Source organism: Gracilinanus agilis, chromosome 1, assembly GCF_016433145.1.
Source record: "Gracilinanus agilis isolate LMUSP501 chromosome 1, AgileGrace, whole genome shotgun sequence".
NCBI classification, from domain to species: Eukaryota; Metazoa; Chordata; class Mammalia; order Didelphimorphia; family Didelphidae; genus Gracilinanus; species Gracilinanus agilis.
Window position 1 is genome coordinate 795900867 of NC_058130.1, and position 23367 is coordinate 795924233.

A 23367-nucleotide genomic window follows, 5' to 3' on the forward strand; every position below is an offset into this window, starting at 1 on the left:
ATTTTGGCCCATTCTCTCCTCCTCCATATTCTCTTCTCTCTAGGGTTTTAGGACATGGCTCTCTCTCTCCTGGTTTAGCTCCTACCTCTCTGACCTGTGATTCTCTGTCTTCTCTGCTGGCTCCTCCTCTAGATCTTATAACACTAGGGTTAGGGTGAGAGAGTTCCTCCAGCCCTGTCTTTGGCCCTCTACTCTTCTCCCTCTGGGCTTCTTTACTTGGTGATGTCATTAGCTATCAGAGTTGCAAGCACCATCTCTGCTGATGAGTCTCAGATCTGCATTTTTGCCCCAATTTCTGTGCTGATCTCCCGTCTTTCATTTCAAGTCATTCCTTACAGTGATTTCACACTAAGTGACCAGTAGATATCTTGAGCTCAGTGTTTCCCAAACACATTGTTCTCTCTCACCTAGATAGAATCTCCAACTTCTCTGTAACTGTATCCTCCTTGTCCCTCAGGCTAAAAACCAAAGAGCCTCCCCTTGACTTTTCCCTATCCCTTATCCACATATCCAATATGGCACCAGAACCTGTCAGTTTCACCTTTGCAGGGTGACTTACCCAGGGCTACATAGGTAGGAAGTGTCAGAGGTCATGTTTGAACCCAGGACCTCCTGTCTAGTTCTAGTTCTCTATTCACAGAGTCAACTAAATGCCAGAGAGAGAAGAAGGAGGGAGAGGGAGAGGTGGGGGGAGGGGAGAGAGAGAGAGAGAGAGAAAGAGAGAGAGATGTCTCAGCCTTTCTAGATCTTGATTCAACTTGCTCAGGCTGGGCTTGCCAGAGTTCAAGAGATCAAGAAAGCTCAGAGACAAACCCCCAGCTCAGAGAGCCAGTTAGTTCTGTGGGAGGTACAAAAGCTTTTCTGCTTCCCTCACCTGCCTTTTACCTTCCTCAGCTCCCCCCTCTGTGGCTCAGACTCTGGCATGTTGTTGACTCTCACACTGACACTGGCTGCCCTGGGACACAGCAACAGGGTCACAGACAGGTGACTGATTCCTACATCCCACTGCGGGGGTCCTGGGGATCCAGGCTGCACTGGGGGTCCCCTAGAGATTTCCCTTCACACACTAGAAGCTCCTCGGCTTTCCTCTGGAGCATCCTAGAGCTGCTTCTCTCAAGCCTCTATTGGGCTCTTCAGACTCAGCTTCTAGTGTTGGCTCTGACACTGACAAGGGGCGGGACCTTTGGGCCCCTCCCTTCTCTGTGTGTCAGTTTCTTCCTGTAACTGACCAGAGGTGGGCTCTTCATTGTGATGTAACTTTCAGGCCTCTGTGCTCTGCCTTGGGCTGCTCTAGGAGGTGGTGATGTTCAAGGATGTGGCTGTGGACTTCACATGGGAGGAGTGGCGCCTCTTGTCCCCTCCCCAGAAGGAGCTGTACAAGGAGGTGATGGTGGAGAATGCCCAGAATCTGCTCTCTGTGGGTAAGGAGCCTCTCCCTGCTGCCCGAGTCTGCCATCCAAGGGAATATCAATCTCAGCAGCAGGCAGGGTTAGGAGGAGTTTTCAGTCATGAGGAAGTGAAGAGAGCTGGTATGCCAAGTCCCAGAACCAGAGTCCTCCTACTGTTTGGTTCTCCCGCAAAACGACTTTGCATTGTGTAATGGGACCTTGGGGGCTCCCTTTGGTGCTCCTGAAGTCTGAAGTGAAATGTGTGTTGGAGAATCTCAGATGTGGAAGTAATCTCAAAGCTGATTCCGTCTCTTCTCTCTCTGGCCTGGAATTGTGTCTCCCAAACCCTCTTCCCCTCTATTGGGGAACTTTTTCTTTTTAACCAACATAAACTCATAGCTCACAGCTCTCCTTCCTATTGTCCAAAACCTCCAACAGAGCCAGTGAGAAAAGGAGGGAAGGGCCAGAGCATTTATAATGACCTGTTCTTGGCCCAAGGCTCTCCCGAGGGTTTTTTCCTTAATATTATGGCACTTCTTCCTCACCTTCATCTTCCTAATTCAGTGGCACAATTACCCCCAATTTACAGATGAGGAAATAAATTTGATTAAGTGGCTTGTTCTGAGACACCCACAAAAGAGGTGTTTGTGGCAAAATGTAAACTGAGGTCTTCCTGCCTCTAATCCCAGACCCCCTACTCCCTCCCCTTCTTGTTGACTCTCATTTCCAGATCATGGAAAACTATGGACTGAGTTCAGCCTTCTCTGAAGAAAATACCCTAGAATTTAAAGTTCTCTTGCCAGATTGGTTCCCCAGTCTTCCCCCCCACCTTATATGCTGGGGAGACTGTCCTCCAGGAGGCCCTGTTAACCTCCCACAGGCCCTGCTTACCCTCCTCTGTGATTGTCAAGATGAATGGACTGACTGAGAGCCCAATAAGGATTGTAGAGGTCCCCAGGAAAGGCGGTAGGAACTCCCTGAGAGAAGAGTCCCTGAGGCTGAGAGGTGTCAGGGAGGGAGGAGCAGGCAAGGTGATGGGACAAAAGCTGATCCCTCAAGGTCCCTTTTGTCTGGGGTATCAGACTGACCCAGAACTGTATCCCTCAGACCCAGTGTAGGAGTTTAGGAGTTTCTGCCAGAATTGACTAGAACGGGATGGGGCGAGAAGGGCTGTTGCTCATTCGAGGTCTCCCAGCAGGGTAATAGGCCCATCCTACCCTGGGCTTCTGCATTACAGACACTTAGGGGTGAGGGCAGTCTCGGGGGGAACCTCATGGACAGAGTCTGTGAGTGGAGTCACTGAATTCCTCAATTTTTCCCTTAAGAGAACTCAATGACAAGCTTCTCTCCATCTTCCTCCCTGATTGATTCTCCCTTGCCCAGGGCTTCCAGCTTCCCCAGAAGATGTGCTCTCTTCTTTGGAGCAGAGGAAAGCCTCATGGATGCTGGAGCAGGAAGGCCTGAGGAGCTGCTACCTAGGTGAGGGAGGGGAAAAGAAATGTGGGAGAGCCAGGGTGAACAGAGGGTTCTGCATGCTCTGGTGAAGCCAGGGCTAGATTTGGGGGCAAGGAGATCTGACTAGGAATTCTTTTTCAGAGGTTTTAGCAGGGTATCCTGGGGTAAGTCACTGAACTCCCTGACCTTCAGTTTCCCCATCTGTAAGATGAAGCTGTTGGACTCCATTTCCTATCACCCCCCTTTAGGGGATCAGTCTGTGACCCTCTAAGAAGTCAGTGTTTGGGACTGAAGGGCCTGGAGCATGTATGAGTGCTTGCTCTGTGCTGGGTTCTGGGCTAAGTTATGGGTGACATAAATGGCTGCAGTGGACATCCCCTGCCCTCATGTAGCTCAGCCTCTGCTGGAGCAGATAGCAGTATGCCAACAGTTCTGTAGAATCCCTCTGGATCCCAGCTCCAGGGCAACCAGTCACTAGAGGGAAGGCCCTGCAGAGAAGGAGCACTAGAGAGGTCTAATTGGGGGAGGTGTCCTGGGGCTTCAGGAGAACCAGACTGAGGATTCTGGGGAAAAGTATAGCAGAGAAAACAAGGGAAAGGCAGTGGCACAACTCACTACAAATGGCCATCTCTAGCAGTTTAGCCCTGAACCAGAGGAAGAGATCAAGTGAGAGTGTTTGGAACATTGGGGAGAAATGGTTTATTGGTTCCCAGAGGAAGAGAGTCATTAGCTCATTAGTGTGAGAAAGGCTGAAGATGAAAGAACAATGGGGGCCCTGCAGGGAGGAATAGACCTGCTTAGATGAGGGATGAAATGGGATATTTTCTTTAAGTAGGAGAAGAATGACATTTTCCTCTGATCCTGAGGCCAGAGAAGAAAAGGAGGCAGCTGAGCTGGGTGAGATGTGGAGGATAAGAGAGCTCTGCAGAGAGGTCCAGCCTTTGTTTAGTGAAACATGAGGCCAAGTTCTCAGCTCAGAAGGTGAGGCAGCGGGTGGGAGGAAGCCACAATGAAGAGTTAGTGACCAGGGAAATGTTTGGAAGGCTGCTGTGCTGGGTGGCAAAAGGAAACCATGAAGGAGATGTCACAAGATTGCCTTGCTATGGGGAGGACCCAGCTAAGGTCAGAGAACCTAAATATAGAGAGGAACCAGGTAGCTGGTTTCCTGATATTCCTTCTCTCCATTGACCTGCACTCCATGAGCAGGAGTGAAGACTTCTGCCTTACTTGGAAGCGATCCAAGGCTAAGCTTTCCCTAAATCTTCAGCCCAGGCCCTTTCTTGGTCTCTGGGGTTCAGTCTTTGTCCTGTTCTGGGACAATCAGGTGACCACAGCACCTCACTTTAGGGAGATGAGAGCCTAGAGAGAAGCCTCTGGGATCTTCAGGATTGGGTCTGCTGTAGTTCATCGGAGTTACTATTGACTGCTGAGAAATGGAAGGGGCAGAATGTAATAGGTTAAAAATAAAAAGGTTGGACTAAATTTATCAGTGTGGTCGCCAAGAATTAATTAATTCCAAATGATTTTTTTAAGCAATTTATTTATAAAATAGAGGGAAAGAGTGAAAGTAGAGAAATGTGAAGAGGGCAGAGTAAGAGATCTAACTTAACGAGCTAGACTATGTGTTCAAGCCCTGGCTTTATTCTGGAAGGGCTGCAGAAGAGGGCCCAAGAGTCAATTAACAAGGGTTTTAGCCATGAGCCTTCCTCCAGAATAGGGGACCTTTCAGAGGCTACTACCTCCTGGAAAAAGCCAAGAAAGGGAGTCAGCCTTTTTCACTCACCCACATGTTGGTTCTAAGGAGAAATAGAAAGCAGTCCAAAGTCCTCAGCCAGAGCTCCTCCAGGGTCCAGTTCAAGGTGAAAGACCTCCTCACAGGAAGTTCTCACCACTTATAAAGATGATTTCGTCATTTCCTGTGCCTTCCTCCCACTTTACATGTACCAATTACAAATAAAGCTTTGCTTAGGACTGCCCAGGGAGCAGTCAGTTGATTCTGATTCATCACTCACTAGACCTTCCCGGCTTAAGGAGAAGTGAGGCGTGTACATTTTTGGTGATTAAATCTAAAAATTGGTAGGGGGCTTAATCCCATCTTCACAGAAATAAGGACAAGAGAGAGACAGAAACACAGTTGAGGCCAGAGCATGCATTTGCCTTCTAGGAGAGAGACCAGAATGCAAGGATCCTGGTAGAAGTTGGACCTGACATAAGCCCTGGGCCCAGTCAGTAAACATGTATTAAATAATATGTTCTAGGAACCGTGCTAAGCCCTGAGCATACAAAGGAAGGGAAACACCAATCTAGGCTGTCCTGGAGCTCACAATCTAGAACCCAGACATGGTAGTGGTTTAGAAAGAAGCAACAGATCCTGAATATCACTCTGCGATGATCCAGGGAAAAAGGAATGTTGGAAATGCATTTAATTCAATAGGGAAATCAGGAGCTAGAGGAGTGAAGAGAATGACAGTTTAAGGAGAAAAGGAATCCAAGGAGAAAATAATCCAAATTATAATGATAAAAATAAACATCACCATTTGCATTTGGCTCCTAGCATGTGTCATACACTTTATAAATATTATCTTGTTAAATCTTCATAGGAACTGTAGGGATAATATTCAAGAGACTGGTCTCTGTTCAGCAGCTGGACAGTATTTCCACCTGGAGCGAGTCAGATGGCTGGTGCTGTAGAACTTCTGACAGAAAACAGGCCTAACCCCTGCTTCTTTGAGGATATGTATTTTAATATCTTCTTGATGGTTTATTAATTATATTGGTCTGACAGCGAATTAATACAGATGTTCTTGAATTGATTTGGAGTTATTCTCAGGCAAGAGTTGATGATTAGCCTGAGAAAACCCTCCTCAGCCAGGAATCAAGTTCAACTGTCGAACTGGACAGTGAGAATTATTCTTGGAGACGATGGACTAAACCAGAATCAGTTCTTAGCAACAGGTACTATATTAATTTGAAGGTAGCAGGAATATCTTGAGGGGGTGAGGATCAAGGATTGATGGGTAAGGGTGGAGGTTAAAAGGATTAAACTAAACTAAAAACTAATTGATAAACAGCTAGGCAGATCCCCTTAGGGAAAAGCCTAAAACAGAATCCTGTCTCACTGGCTTGGCAATCTTGGACTAGTAGTTGAACTTGGCTGGTTATAGATATCTGTTGATCTTCAGAGATGACTTTCTTGATGGTTTTGATGAATATGGTTGCTGATGATGATCCAATATAATTCAGCTTTCTGTATTGAATAATTTGACCTAAGTAGCAGATCTCTAAATGTGACAGCTAACTTCAGTCTGTGGTGAAGCTTCTTGGTTTGGCTGGAGAGCTTTTCCCCTTCCTCCCTCTTTTCCACCCACCTAACTCACAACTGAGTCATCTTTGCCTTGGGGTAGTCTCCTATTTATAGGGGTACTCCAACAGTTTTCCACTGTCTCATGCCAACTTTGGTCACTCTAAAATCTGCTACAGTTGGCACAAGTTGGCTACTGGCAAAAGCTATTTACAATACAAGATAGTCATTGGCAAAAGCTATTTACAGAATCCTGGGAATCACTTGTTATTATGTCCATGTTATAGTTGAGGAGCCTGAGACCAACAGAGCTCCTGTGACTTGCTGAGGCTTAAAAGTCCTAGCAAGATTCTGAGGTACAGTGAGAATGCCCTACCACCTGTATTGGGATTTTTAAGAAGAGTATCATGAAAATGCCAATATCTATATAAGATGGGAAATAGGAAGAGAATTGTACAAGCTTTCTTGCCCATTTCCTTATAAAAGGATCATGAACTCAACTTACTGTATAAGACTGTAATAATGGCTATATTTGAGAGATAGGTTGACAAGGAGTGACAGACCAAGATGTGAATGTCTGTCGGCTCTACTCTCAGTGGCCTCTTGTTACTTGGACAAACAGAGAGGGGCATCTCTGAAATGGTGACTGATCAGAGACAGGAGCAGGCAGTGATGGCTAGAGGGGAGGCTTGGCTAACAAATGAGGTGAGTGTAACCCCTGTCCAACTTGGCACAGGCCTTCTCTGAGCAGAAGCCTCCCCCTTGTCAATGCCGGCACCACAGAGGATCTAGCTCAAAATGGAATCTGAGCTGAGCAATCCACTCAAAGACTCTTGTCCCCTCTTTGTCCTGTGAAAGACTTCTCTTGTGACCTGACTGCGAAAGGGGTCACTGGAAGGGGGAGAATAGAGTACTCAAGGGGAACCCTAAAAAGTCTAAGCCCAAAGTCTTTTCCCTTTGAAGAAGCCAAAACTGGCTGGAACCCCAAGAGATTCACCTTCCTTCCCCTTAAATGTATTCCTACCTATGATTTCAAGCTATGGAAGTTCAAGTAGGATCCCTTTGTAAGGCAAGGTATGGATTGGGTCTTTGGGTTCCAGGCTCAGAATCCCTAACTCCACAAATCAGGAAACCTATCTCCTTTGGATGTTAAAGAATCCTGGCAGGAACAACAGGCTTTGGGATCATTCAGTCCAAGAACCCCTTTGAATGGCTCTCAAATGGGTCTCGAGTGAGCTTCTCCACCTCCTCACGCCTCAAGCTATCCAATCCAAAAGCCCCTCCTCCGAGCATCCTTTTTCCCATGAAGCCTTCTTCCAATACTCTTGTCACTCAGTTCCACGCAACATTCTAAACTATTGCTTTCCCAAACCTGCCTTTACAATTGCTGCTTTTGTGTTGTGTAACTTTCCAAAAGTTACACTGAGAAGCACTATTATTCTCTATCCCTAACTTATGTCCCATCCCCCAAGACAATAAATTCCTATCTTTCTCTATTATGCTAATCTTTTATCTATCTAACTTGTTCTAAGATGGGTTCAGGAAGGTTTTTGGGTGAGGGATGAGGTTTCAGTTTTATACAATATTGCTAAGGATAAAACAATTTTGTAACACAATGTTTTGGTAATAATAATGCGTAAGGTTATAATTCTATCTAATGCAACAATTTTTCCTACTCTTAGTCATCTCTAAGTTACTATTCTAACTACCTGTCTTCCTAATACAATGTTAAATTATTACTACTATGCATCTATGCTTATCTATCTTACTTTGTTAGTACATTTTCTTAGCTCTTCTAAATACAATACTCTATCTTATGGTTATGTTTTCCCTACACTACCTAAACTTGACATTTTAAACTTCCCTAAATCTATCTGTGCTGACCCTGCTTCTATACTAGCTATATCCTATGAAGAAACTTGTACCAACCCAAATTTAACATCATGGCCACAAGAATATTGTGATTTGGAACTTTCTTACCACTAGAACTTAACATATTTGAGGAGATACAGAGAAGATCTCATAGAAGATATGAAATCCTTTGCAAAATGGCCTGATTCCTGGGGAAATTTTGAGAAACTGAGGCAGGAGATAGGGGAACATCCATCCCTATTTCTGGAAAGTGTAAAAGTGAAATTTGGGGAATGCCATTCTAAAAGTGTATATATTTCTATGGACAAGGGAAATGTATCAAAACTACATTTCCCGTGATCCAACATGGTCCAACTGGTTTCCGTTTCCGGGTCCTTGGGCAGGGGAGAGCTTAAATCTCCTGGGTTAGGAGGGAGTGGCCTCTTTGCCAGTAGGCTCTCCCTCTTTGCGAGTAGGCTCTTGGCCAGGAAACAGGAGACAGTAATGGAGGTGGCAGTTTTGAATGTTTACAAGCGCGTGGTCTGATAACTTTATCTATCAACATGGCTTTAATTAAAATACTAATATATTATTATAGCAGCCTTTATCATTTTTAATATTTATAAAAGATTAGTTGAAGCTGGAGAGACAATCCTTGGGTACCAAGATTTAAGTGGGCAAAATTTACAACATATCAAGAGGCAGTTTATTAAGGGAAGCACTTTTCCTATCAAAACATACTTTAAATTGCATTGTCCAGGATGAGAGTCACTCAATCTGGATGTTTTGAGAAGAACAGCTTCCTATATTTATTCTAGTGACAGAGAACAAAAAGGGAGTTCAAAAAGAAAAGATGAGATCATTAAAGAGCTCAAGGAAAAATTGCAGGGAGCAAAATCAACAATAAAACAAAAAGAGATAGAGGAGATAAAGAAACTTGCAACCTTACAAACATACAAATCCAAGAATCAATACCAACAAAAGAGGCAGACAAATAATAATACCAGGAGGTGTTTTTTATGTGGCAGGCTAGGGCACATAGTGAAATTCTGTCATTTCAAAGCCCAATTAACCCTGAATAACAACAAGAAAACGTCTTACAATAGTATATACACAAATTCCAGATATAATGCCTCAAACAACAGGGAAAATAGATACTGTGATCACAATTGCAAAGGTTCAAGCCATGCATCAGATCTGAAAACTAGGATTACATTGCCCAAGGACCAAAACCACGTTATTCTCAAGTAGTGTCTGGAATAGGAAAAAAATTCCAACTTATGAAGTCAGGAATCAGCTTGAGCACATAAGAGAAAGAATAAGGGGTGTAAAACAGGAAATAGAGGGCTCAAGCATAGAAATATGTTATGGGGATGGAAAAGCAAAGATTAAATCTATTGAGCAGAGAGAGGAGGAAGAACAGATGATAAGGGATGTCATAGAGATCAAAAATGGAATTTATGGAATAAAAGACAATGATACAAAGAAACAGGAGGGGAACAAAGATATACTTTCAAATGACTTTAAACCCGATATAATAAATGTACTAGTAAAAACTGATGGTGATGCTACAAAAGACAAAATATCATCACTCAAAAAAACAAAATTACAAAACTCTTCAGCACATACTAAGAATGATGTTACAAAGATACAAAACCATAGAATAACAAAGGAATCTTCAGCACAACAATGCTAACAAGTCCAAAACCAGAAGAATATGAAACAAACTTACACATGTGTTTGGAGCAGCTTGACACAAAAACTGCAAATAAAGAGGGAGACAGTAAAAACCAACTTGCTAAGTGGGCCAGTGGGAAAGAAAAACCTATATCTTTAAGCATTCAAACATGCAGACCTCCAGGAGAATTGGTATGGGGAAGTCAAAATAGAAAGGAATTTCTTTAACATAATACCAACGTCAAAACTCAATCCTGAAGTTAAAGAATTCAAACCAAACAGAATAATAGAGACAAGTGCAAGAGAATACACTGTGCACCCATTCCCAAAACTCCAAGCTTGTGTTCCTTTAGTAGAGCCTCCAACTAAAGTGAATTCACAATGCTTAAATCAAAATCACAGAGAGGAATCTAAGAAATATAACAAAAGCAGAAGAAAGCAACTGGGAAATGGGAAACATGATACATACAACATGGACAGACACAGAGTTCAATCACACAGAATTTCTGTTGCTTATAAACACAGAAAATAAGATCATGTTTACCCAAAAAGCCCCAAATCCTTTAAATCTTTCATCTATATCATTTATAATGCTAGCACCTGATTGGAATGTAATGCACAATCAGCAACACATTTCCAATTCAGACATGCGATTTCCTCTCTTGCATGCTTTCCCTGAAACTAACCTTGTGGTTTATCAGCAAAGCATGTTCAGGGAAGCAGAAAAAGCTTTACCTTTCCACTGCTCAATAGAAAATGGTTGCTTTCCCAAACCTGCTTTTACAAGACATTTTTTAAACATGGGAAATGCCATGATTTTGTTTAAATTGTATTAGTAGAAGGATTTTATTTTAGTGAAAAGAGGCATTTAAAGAAGTGTAATGGCTGCTTTCAAGTAATAGGGAATAGAACAAAATCTTTTATGCCTTGACCCAGCAGTGGTATGGCTGGATCAAAAAGCAGATATTTTTTAAAAGTCCTTATAGCATAGTTCCAAATTACCATCCAGAATGGTTGGATCAATTCACAACTCCACCAGCAATGCATTAATGTCCCAGTTTTGCCACATCCTCTCCAACATTTATTACTTTCCTTTGCTGTTATTTTAGCCAATCTGCTAGGTTCATGTCCCTTCACAATTTGTTGATGAGGGAATGGCTTAATTTTTTGTAGATTTGACTTGGTTCCTTATATATTCTGACAGTTGAGGAAAGGAGATAAAGAGTTATATATGTGTATATGTATGTTTTACTGTTTGTTTCTTTTAGAAGGAGAGATCAGACCTGAAATGAAGGCAACTCCAACAGAGGTTAGCCTCTCTGTGGAAGAAATGGACCTTCAAAGATTCATGAGTGACGGCCTCGATAACTTTGCTTTCAGAAGATTCTGTGTTGCATCTCAAAACTCATGTTATATTGGACATCAAAGAATGCATACTGAGGGAAAATCTAGTGAAAGTAATCAGTGTGGAAAAACATTCTGTCGGAGCTCTGATCTTGCTGTACATCAGAGAATCCATACTGGGGAGAAACCTTATGAATGCAATCAGTGTGGAAAGACATTCAGTCAGAGATCCCATCTTGCTGTACATCAGAGAATCCACACTGGGGAGAAACCTTATGAATGTAATCAATGTGGAAAGACATTCACAAATAACTCCAATCTCGCTGTACATCAGAGAATCCACACTGGAGAGAAACCTTATGAATGCAAGCAATGTGGAAAGGATTTCATCGTGAGCTCCAGTCTTGCTACACATCAGAGAATCCACAGTGGGGAGAGACCTTATGAATGCAACCAATGTGGAAAGACATTCAGCCTGAGTTCCCGTCTTGCTGTACATCAGAGAATCCACACTGGGGAGAAACCTTATGAATGCAATCAGTGTGGAAAAACATTCACAAATAACTCCAACCTTGTTGTACATCAGAGAGTTCACACTGGGGAGAAACCTTATGAATGCAAACAATGTGGAAAGACATACAGTCACATCTCTGAACTTGCTATACATCAGAGAGTCCACACTGGGGAGAAACCTTATGAATGCAATCATTGTGGAAAGACATTCATTGTGAGCTCCAGTCTTGCTACACATCAGAGAATCCACACTGGGGAGAAACCTTATGAATGCAAGCAATGTGGAAAGACATTCAGTCAGAGCTCCCATCTTGCTGTACATCGGAGAATCCACACTGGGGAGAAACCTTATGAATGCAAGCAATGTGGAAAGACATTTATAAATACCTCTAATCTTGCTGTACATCAGAGAATCCATTCTGGGGAGAAACCTTATGAATGCAGTCAATGTGGAAAGACATTCAGTCGGAGCTCCCATCTTGCTGTACATCAGAGAATCCACACTGGGGAGAAACCTTATGAATGCAATCAGTGTGGAAAGACATTCACAGATAACTCCAATCTAGCTGTACATCAGAGAATCCATACTGGGGAGGAATCTTATGAATGCAAACAGTGTGGAAAGACATTCAGACTGAGATCCAGTCTTGCTACACATCAGAGAATCCACACTGGGGTGGAACCTTAAGAATACAAACTATGTGGAAAGATGTTCACATGCAGCTCCAGTCTTGCTAGTGTGTGATGGAAATTTATACTCTCCCCTTTCTGGGGAAGCATACATAGTGTGAGCCTGAACTTGACTCAGAGGCGAGTATTGTGTGATGGAAACCATTCAGTGAGAATAGAATGGCAGCAGGGAAAAGGCAGCAATAGAGATGGGCCCACGGTGATGTCTCCTGCACTCCCCCCGGGTGGCCCAGGCAAAATAGAAAGTCTCAGTTGGCTAAGATGAGATGAGATGAGATATGTGAGTTAGTGGGCAGAGAAAAGTTTCCATAAACTGAAACAAGAGCATATATCCAAGCTCTTCTCTTTCAGTTTTGTTGCTGGCTGGATTTCCCTGTGAGCATGGCTTGGGTGCCCTAATGGTGGCCACGGAATAGCAAGCTAAATGGAGCAGTGAGGAAAGTATATCTCTCTCCTATTGTTCCATCTTTTCCCCCTACTATTTTAGATTAATTAAAATTAACTTAGGGCTAGTGTCATAATTTTCCCTCTTATACAATACATCACAGAAACCACAGACATTCACACTGAGTTCTTACCTTGCTCAAAATCAGGCAGATCACTCTACTATGTTATGAGCTCGCCTAAGATGATGTCCAAATGAGCATATGATTTAGACCTAAATTGTGATCTCATAAGAAAATTATAGGAGCATAGAATAGTTTGCCTTTCAGATCAATTCATTGATAAGGGAAGAATTTATGACCAAATTAGAAATCAATAACATTATGAAGTGTAAAAGAGATAATTCTCATTATATGAAATTCAAAACTGTTTGTTCAAACAAAACTAATACAACCAGGATTAAAAGTGGAAACAAGATGTTATCGTTTGTTTTGTAGCATGTCCAATTAAATAATTTTTTAAAATTCTAACCCTATTCTTGAATGCCTTAATTCATCATTTCATGGCATCTGGATCTAAAAAGAGTTAATTTAGGAAGAAAATAATGTCTTTGCTCTATAGAAATCATTTGTAATTAGCATCATTTTCTATATAAGATTTTCCCAAGAATTCCTATAAAGCAAAATATTGTGGATTTCAAATATGAAATAAAATTGACATTCTAATGACTTCAGTTGAATTCATTATCAAAATAATTGTCTTGCATAGCAAATCACCATGCATCTATCAGCTTGACACTCTGGATTGATTGCACCCAGATACAAGTGTAACATAATTGATAAAATTACACTTTATTTCTACAATTTCTAAACCTATCACTTATACATCAAATCTTAAGCCTATTGTGCATTAAGATCTGTGCTACATATGTGGCGAAAATTTATCACATCAGTACAGAACTCCAGGCTGAATAGGTTTGTTGGGAGGAGGCCAGACTCCCAATAAAGCCAGACCCTGGTCAAATGAAGAACAGAGATCTTGAGCCTTAGGAGATAAATCTTTTTTGTGCCAAGAAACCTGATGACACAGTGACAGAAAATACAGTCATAATTAAAATACAATGGATGTGAAATCATTCATATGGACGTCTTAATGACACAAGTGCTGATTCATCTGGTAAGTTAAAAAGATCACTATGGGTGGTAAATTGGCAGTACTTAGTCAGGGTCTTGGTGTTTTTACTGATGATTATGGTGGAATTATAGGAATCAGCCGTTTTGGTTAACTGATATGTGAACATGATCAACTCTCCACCTCCTGTGTGACTTGTTCTACAAACAATACCATTCTTCCTCTTTTTGTCAGACCATCTTGTTATACACTTAAGAGGGGTGTGGTAGGATTATGAATCTCCTGGGTCATAGGTTTAAGATTAGGATGCAAACAAGATTTGATAGCACCCAAAACTAATTTTCTTAGCTAATGTTTAGTTTTTATAAAGCAAATGATATTATCTGACTATGAACTCAAAACTAATGATTGTGTTATAAAAATAATCATAAAAGCTAATATTATTATAATCATAAAAGGGGGTAGAGGGTTTCACACTCACATATACAAGGTCAAATATAATTATCCCAATAGGAAAACAGATGTGAATTGAAGTGCTATTACATTATAATTGATTTTACAAAAGTTCCATCACATCTAGATTCATCTTTATAAATGGTAGCCTACAGAATCTTTTCTTAAGAGACATTTGCTGTCTCTATCTCAAATGATAGGGACCTCTACTTTCAGATTAGTCTGCTGCCCGGGGTTTATGGCTAGCTACCTGCTCAGTAGGAGGATATGAGTCCTGGACATGGAGGAGGGAAAGAGGCAGTTGTTGAAGAGATGGGGAAAGTGGAGCCCCACAGATAAGCATGAGTAGTAAGTAGCCCAAGTAGAATTATAGCCCTGGGGCAAAATTGAAGGCCTGAGGAAGAACGGGATCTAGGACTCTCAGAAGGAAAGCTCCAAGAGTTTTAGGAACCAAGAGAAACTTCTCAGAAAGTGAGATGCTACCTGAGAAGCCTGAATCTAAGAGGAGAAGATGAGCATGGAGGACATATTCCAAGCAGTTGAGATAATTAAGGGAAAGGCAGAGTTACAATATGGAGCATCTTGACCAAGAATCATCCTGGAGGCCAGTATGACTGGGTCAGAGACAGAGTTGAGAGGAGTTCTTTTGGGAGAAACACCCAAGTTTGTAGAAGAATCTCAGTCCAAGAATGGGAGACTCAAATTCCATTCAATTTGCAAGAAAAGAATTTTATTTGAAAAAGAAGTAGTTTATGATTTTATAATAACTGGTGGAATAGTCTGGAGGCTAATCAGGTAGCCTTAGGGCTGATGGACAAGTCTGAGGTGTTGAGATCTCTTTATCATCTCCAATAAGGATGTCTTAGTTGATAAGAAAGTAAAGGGACACAGGAGACAATCTTGACTATTAACTCATAGCTACTTCTCAAAAGTGCCATTGAGTCACAAGTTTATTATATATGAAAATTCAAACTCCCTTTCACCCAAAAGCACAGATAGAGTTTTACAGCTTTGCAGACATTGCAACTAGTTTAGACAACACACAAACCTCAGAAACTTCAAGGTGAAGATAACCAGGCTGGACTTTCAGTTATGTGATTATCAGCAAGCTAAGTCTGAGAATACTTTTCTCAGGGTCGAAATGCCCCTGCTAAACTAAGGTTTCGCCCTTGAACGTCTAAAACCACTTTTTGAGACCCAGCAACTGCATTCCTGACCAAAGGGGAGAAAATTGACCTCTTGACTGCTGGTTTGCTAAGAGCTTATAGTTTTCCAGTGAGGAAAGGTGTGAATCATAAAAGGGGTCAAAAGAGGAGTCTCAGATTTTTATCTATTTGAAACTCTGTTTCTCTTATTGGCCTCCCACACAGGGGCTAGTAAAGTAGCCTCTTTGCAGCTGATTGTATAGAGTAGGAGCTCTGCTGGACAGTGGCAGCTTCACGTATGGAGTAGCAGCCACAACTGTAGAAGAGCAGCTTCCCAGCTTTGTGGATTAAGGTTGGCACATTTATTAGGGCCAGGGAGCTCGTCATCTCCCATTCCAGAGAAATCTTCACCTTTCCTGCTGTCAATGTGAATATATGGATGACTCAGTTTACCTTTGCACTTTGAGAAACCCAATATTAACCTATTTTGTTTGCAATTTGAGTACCTGTTTGTTTTGAAAGATTTCTTTCTTGGGTAAAAGTTTCCTCTCAGGAAGCCCAGGTCCTGAGTTTGACCCTTGTCTTTAATTTGTTACAGCTGACCGTCCCCTAATGCCATAGCTGCTGAATGTTAGGGCCCCTTTATCAGAGCTGCTATGGAAGCCAGGAGCCTTTGGGGGCTGCTTTGGAAGTGAGAGCCTCATTAGTGAGGGCTGCTGTAGAGGGGCATTCACAGGTTTGCGATCCCAACTAAGGGCCCTCCCCAGGAGGCTGCTATGGAGAGTAAGGGCTGCCGTGAGTCTATGGTGCCAGCCTGGAGAAACTGCTACGAGAAAAGAGAGCTCCTGTGGTGTTATAGATTTGACCCAGAGTCCACCTTGTGGGATAGCTGTAGAATATATGTTTTCAGAGTATGGGTTTGGTACATGTAGGTATTTGTAGAAGTGGCAAAAGTTAATTGAATCTGAGCCCAAGGTAAGCTGGCCTGAGTGGGGCACTTTTTTTTTAAACCCTCACCTTCTGTCTTGGAGCCAATACTGTGTATTGGCTCCAAGGCAGAAGAGTGGTAAGAGTAGGCAATGGGGGTCAAGTGACTTGCCCAGGGTCACACAGCTGGGAAGTGTCTGAGGCCAGATTTGAACCTAGGACTTCCCATCTCTAGGCCTGGTTCTCAATCCACTGAGCTACCCAGCTGCCCCCTACTTTTTTGTTGTTGTTGTTGGACAGTAAGGACCCTGCAGTCTTTTATTTTTTTAAACATTTATTAATATTCATTTTTTAGAAAAGTTAACATGGTTACATGATTCATGCTCCTACTTTCTCCTTCACCCCCCACACTCCCTCCCCCCATTGCTGATGTGTATTTCCCCTGGTTTAAATGTGTCAGTTTACCTCTGCACTTTGAGAAGCCCCAGTACTAAGCACACCTATTTTGTTTGAAAGTTAAGTACCTTTTTTCTCTGTTGGGTAAAAATTTCCTGTCAGGAAGCGCAGCCTCTGAGTTTGACCTTTGCCTTTAATTTGTTGTAGCTGTCCATTCCCTAATGCCATAGCTGCTGAATATTAGGAGGTTTACACACCTGTTTGTGGCTAGTCTTTGTATGCTTCCCAAAAGGTATAAAGAGACTCTCAGGTCCAGTATCTCTTTGGAGTTGGCATCTAGTATGATGTCTTCTCCCAAGGATATGGTTCCCAGAGTCCCAGAGCCTTTGGCTCTGTGTGGTATTTAGCTTATGACTCTGCGTGGTAGCCAAAATGAGCCTATCCCTTTTTCCTGATTAAAGACTGGGTTTTCTGATAACTTGATAGTGCTGTGTTTAATTTCAAGTTTAACACTGGAAACCCTGGAAGGGGGGGGCAAGGCCCAATTCAGGTACAGGTGTGTTTTAGGGTGTGATCTCATAGGGAATAAGGAGAGTGCACAAATTTAGGGGATTCCTGTGGAATGACAGAGCCCCAGTGCTCAGGCCCCTTGTTCCACAGTGTCCACTTTGTTATCATTGGTCAGTGTGGGTGGAGTCACCAGACTCCCCCACCTTTCCCTAAAGAGAACTCAGTGACAGGCTTCTCTCCATCCTCCTCCCTAACTGATTCTCCCTTGCCCAGAGCTTCCAGCTTCCCCAGAAGATGTGATCTCTTCTTTGGAACAGAGGGAAGTCCCATGGATGTTGGAGCAGGAAGGCCTGAGGAGCTCCTGCCCAGGTGAGTGAGAAGAAAAGAGGTATGGGAGAGCCAGGGTGACCAGAGGCTTCTGTGTGCTCTGGTGAAGCCAGGGCTAGATTTGGGTGCAGGAGGACCCGACTTGCAGTTCTTTTTGAGAGGTTTTACTTTCAATTTTATTAATTTCTCCTTTAATTTTTAGGATCTCTAATTTAGTTTTCATCTGGGGATTTTTAATTTGTTCACTTTCTAGTTTTTTAATTTCATGCCCAATTCATTGAGTTCTGGCCTCTCTAATCTCCTAATATATGCACTCAAAGATATAAAATTTCCTCTTAGTACTCTTAGTACCACAGATTTTGGTATGATGTCTCATCATTGTCATTCTCTTCAATGAAATTATTAATTGTTTCTATGATTTGTTCTTTAACCAATTATGGAGAATCATATTATTTCATTTCCAATTAATTTTTGGTTTGCCTCCCCATGTACGCTTACTAACTATTATTTTTATTGCATTATGATCTGAAAAGGTTGCATTTATTATTTCTGCTTTTTTGCATTTGTTTGCCATGTTTCTGTGTCTTAGTACATGGTCAATCTTTGTGAATGTTCCATGTGCTACTGAAAAGAAGGTGTATTCTTTTTTGTCCCTATTTATTTTTTTCCACATATCTAGTAATCTAATTTTTCTATGATTTCATTCACATCTCTTGCCTCTTAATTATTTATTTTTTGGTTTGATTTATCTAAATCTTATAGAGGAAGGTTCAGGTCTCCCACTATTATAGTTTAATTATCTATTTCCCCCTTAAGCTCCACCAATTTCTTCTTTAGAAATTTGGATGCTATACTATTTGGTGCACACATGTTGAGTACTGATATTTCCTCATTGTCCCTACTACCTTTTATCAGGATGCAATTACCTTCTCTATCTTTTTTAAGTAGATCTATTTTTACTTTGGCTTTGTAATCATGATCGTGACTCCTGTCTTCTTTTTCTCAGTTGATGCGCAATAGATTTTGCTCCAGTCGTTTTACCTTTGCCCTGTATGTGTCTACCTGCCTCATGTGTGTTTCTTGTAGACAACATATGGTAGGATTTCAGTTTCTAATCCAGTCTGCTATTTGCTTCTATTTTGTGGGTGAGTTCATCCTTTTCACATTCAGTTATGGTTACTACCTGTGTATTCCCAATACTTTGATTCTCTCTCCTAATCCTGTCCTTTCTGCTTTCACTATTTCCTTCTATACCAGTGTTTTGTTTTTAAACAGTCCCCGTAATCCCCACCCTTATTTTACTTTCCTTTCTCCCCACTCTCTTCCCAGGCCATTTGTTACCCTTCTACTTCTCTATGGGGCACAAATCAATTCTCTGCCCCAATGGATCTGATTGTTCTTCCTTCTTTGAGTCAATTTCAATGCACATAAGAATTAAGTATTTGCTGTCTCCAGTCTCTTTATCCTTCCATTGGTCTTCTCCTCTGCTCCTGCCATGCGCTTCTTTATGAAATATAAATTGTAGTACAGAGAGGGGGGACATAGCAGTTTTGCAGGCTTTGGCTGAGTTCTTATGTCAGTTAGGAGTTTAGAATCTTGAGAGAGAGTTTCAGTTACCTGGGACCTCGTGGAGAGAACCAGGGCCAGCTGAGCTCCTGTTTCTCCTTTCTGGAGATTGAAAACCTAGCCTAGCTTTGGAGTGTTTTTTGAGATTTGTTAATTTAGATAAACCCTTTGAATCTTCATACCCTACCTCATTTTCCTACCTTAATTTCCCTTATATAAATATGAAAAATAATAAAGGCTGCTATAAATATATATATTAGTATTTTAATTAAAGCCATGCTGATAGATAAAGTTATTAGACCACGCGCTTGTAAGAATTCAAAACCGCCACCCTCGCCATTACTGTCTCCTGTCTCCACCCCAGTCTGCTGGCCAAGAGACCACTCCCATCTAACCCAGGAGATTTAAACTCTTCTCTGTGTGGACGTAGGCCTCCCCACGCCCAAAGAACTGGAAACAGAAACCCGTTGGACCACGGGAAATGTAGTTTGATACATTTCCCATGTCCATAGAAAATATATATACTTTTAGATGGCATTTCCCAAATTTCACTTTTACACTTACCCAGATGTCTGTGAGGAGTGAATAAGGAGAGTGAATCAGAGAGTAGTTTCAAATCTGTGAGAGTTTAGCTGTACTCTTGCAGTACTTTATCTAGAGAGGTTTGGTAGCCATCATCATAATCCCTTTTGATTTCAAAATCACCTTGAGAGTTGAGTCAAGGCAGAACCTTGCTCAAACTCCATTCCTGCTTCCCTTCCCCCATCTGAGGTTTCTTTAAGCAGCTGTTAGGGCTTCCTTTAATCCTTTTACCTGACAATTTAACCTGAGAAGACAATAAACCCCTTTTGTGTTTAAAACAGACCTTTTAGTTACTTTGTCAGTTAATTAGTAAGAAAGGGAAGAAGAGGAATAGAATCAACATACTCTGGGCTTGAAGGGAAGCCGAGTATCCATCTTGAAGAAGGTGTAACTTCAAAACAAGTCCCTTCTTGTGAAATTAACTAAAGCCTGTAGTTAATTTCAATCAGTCTATTTCCCTTCAGTTTGTCTTTAGTCTAAGTCCTAGTCTATAAGCCCTGCTGCTCTTTGCCTGTTTAGATTAATTCATCCTCTCCCTGGAAATCTTTGTTACCTCAGTGTTATACTCCCTGACTTCAGCCTCATATTATATCCTGCATCTCACTATTACATCCTACCTGCAACCCATATTACCCACCTAGCAAGTCCCTGACAACATCCCTTCCAAATCCCCTATAATATAACACCCTGCCTAATTCCCTTATAACATCTGGCGAGCCAGGTAGGAGCAAAAACCTACAATCTTCTGAATCAAAAGAAAATGAATCTGGCAAGAATGACTTTCATGTTAGGCAGTCTTTCCTTACTGGCTTGGTCTTTTATGCAGGGACTATATACATTTTGGCTGATAAAGGTACCAAATTTAATACAACAATTTATTGAAATTTATGATTATTATAAATGGTTTGCCTTTACATTAGCTGAGTGTATATGCTTCATACCCATGGCTGTAGCAATTATTCTTTCTCTATGGCACTTCATGACAATCTCAAAAGTGGTTCTGACTCATTTATTCAATTATTACAAGGCATCTTCTCCAAAACCTGATAATGAATGCAAGGTACTAGTAGAGAACATCAAACTACTGTTCCAAGTGTTGAAACAAATCCGTAAAGGCAAAAAACTAGATAAGCACACGATCTTACAGTTAGAAATAGTGGAATCTAAAATTTTGGGGCAAAAGGAAACCAAGAAAGAGCAACCTATCCAAAATGCAGTGGTCTCTGTACTACCAATAGTGGACAGGACTATTGTGCAGCCTGGAGGGGGGGGGTGGTTAATGTTAAAACATACAAGGCATTCACTCCTAGTGATATGGAAGTTTTGAAAAGGCATATCCCCAAGTTCTACGAAAAACCTTACAAGAGTCTAAAAGAATTAAAAAGGGTGTTCACTCTTTTTAACCCTAGTTTCTATGATGTCGAATTTCTTTTGGGGGAATTTTACTCTCCCTTGGAAAGGACACATGGCCACAGGTGCATCAGGACCTGGATTTCACTCAACACGCTAACATGAGATACTTGTTAAGATGCAGAGCAGATCTTATAGAAGCAATGAGATCATTTGCAAAAAGATCAAATGCCTGGCAGAAATTTGAAAAACTAAGGCAAGGGGAAGAAGAACACCCGAGCAGTTTTTTAGATAGAGTTATTGAAGCTCCAGAAACGATTCTAGAACTTAGAGACACACATGCCCAGGATATAATTGATCATATAAGGAGACAATTTGTGAAGGGAACCTCAATCCAGATACAAAATTATTTCAGACAAAGTTGTCCACAGTGGGAATCACTACCACTGGAGGATGTTAGGCAACATGCGTCGTATATACATGATTCAAGACAGAAAGAAGCAAGACAGGCTAGGTAATCTGATAATGATAAAGATGAGATCATAGCAGATTTAAAGCGCCAATTAAAAAAGACTAGATGTGAGAAGGAAATTGAGGAGGTAAAGAATTTTGCTCTCCAAACAAGTAGAAATCAATTTAGACAACCTGCCAACAGCACCCCAAAATCAAAATCATCACCTCGTTGCTATTTATGTGGAAGGATTGGTCATGTCATTCGTGTTTGTAGATTTAAGCAACAAATAGATTTTTCAAAAAACAATAATCAAAGAGATAATAGAAAGACATCTTATAATTCAAAATGGGCTAAGAAGAATGAATCCAAAAGACATGATGAAAATAAACATGAGGGTGCATGCTGCAATCATGCATGTAAAAAGTACAGTCAAACACCTTTATTAGATGACATGGAGAGATATATACAAATGGGAACGAAACCAAAGAAATCATTATGAATTGAGATTCCTGATTTAAACCCTATCAATCAATGTAATGTGGGTGTGGCAGAGTCTAATAGAAGTATGGAAAGCAAAATGAGAAATCTGGGCAAAATAGAGCAAGTGTCTAAAGTAATCTACACAGAAGATACACATAGATCTGTGATAGATAATGAGCAATGGGTAGAGATAATGCAAATGCACAAAGAAATCTTTGGCATTAAGGAGGATGATTATATAAGGGATCAGCTTTCTCATTCCAAAGCACATACATTGGATGAGAAGCATGAAGGTCAGTCAGGCCATTGCAACAACTCACATTGAGAGATTTTGCAAACTGGTTTAGAATCATCAAGCACTTAAATTCCTCTCTTTATTCCAAGTATAAAGCAAAGGGGCAACTTAGATAAAGAACATTATGGCGAGGATTTACAAAGTTTCCAGAAAGGAACACTTTCAGTAACCTCGGGGGAATTAGGTGCAACAATTCTTTCCCATTCAATTGCTTTAGACACAATGTCACAGTTAGAGTTTAAAGAGCAAAAAAGTCTAGATGTTGGCAAGAACTTGATTTTAAATAAATAACCCACTGAATTGCAAGATGGTAGCAGTTGTGTAGGAAATGCAAAATCCACCTTTCTCAACCCCTTAGCTACAGAATTTCATCCAAAACTTTGGGGAAGAGATAGGGAACAGTTGTCTTCTTCTGTGATCAGTGTGGCTAAGCATAACATCAATGAAACTGTTGCTGTGACTGTTAACAAAAATCATCCAATGTCAGTCACAAAAACAGCAGGGCAAAATAGGGAACATCAGTCAGCTTTTGAATCAGTAGTTGTACCTGAAGTGTTGAAGGGAACACAATCTAACTATCATACATTCCTGGATACTACTGAAGGGAAGATTGCTGATTTGAAGCTTGATAATTCTTTAAATAGCAGAGTGGAAGGTAAATCAAGTCAAACCTCCATTTCTGAAGCCCTTAATGAAAGCCAACATGGAATTTGCAAAAATGACAATGACTTACAAGCTCTCAATGAGAGTATGCTCTTTAAGCCTGCTTTCTGTAATCCTGATTCTAAACTGAACTTGCCTAGTGGTGCTATAGGAAGTTTGGGTTTAAAGACAAAAGACCATACACAACACAGAATCAATGATAAGTGTACACAAAATAATGAGGATTCTTTACTACCCTTAGTGCCAGTGAAGTCCAATGACAGTGGAGAATCCTTAGTTACTATAGAAATCGGGGGGGAGAGGGAAGAGGGGTACACTATGAGGGATTACTCGACACGGGGGCAACTTGTTCCGTACTATGAGAACCACCTGAAGGATGTCAATTTCAAGGCAGTTTAAGAGTAAGAGGAGCTTCTGGGGTAGCACAACAAGTCCCAAAGCTAAAGGTTAAAATGCTAAAATTTGGGCCTCTAACTCTTGAACAC

The 23367-nt window shown here is 41.3% G+C and overlaps 1 protein-coding gene across 1 annotated transcript in view; it reads left to right on the forward strand.

The window, feature by feature from the left end:
• LOC123230542 (zinc finger protein 420-like) overlaps nucleotides 1-23367 on the forward strand; it is a 133463-nt gene that overhangs the window by 104684 nt on the left and 5412 nt on the right. The window contains exons 5-6 of the mRNA XM_044656675.1: nucleotides 11161-12097; nucleotides 19931-19941. Coding sequence (XP_044512610.1) covers nucleotides 11161-12097; nucleotides 19931-19941 — 948 coding nt within the window. The remainder of the gene's footprint in view (nucleotides 1-11160; nucleotides 12098-19930; nucleotides 19942-23367) is intronic.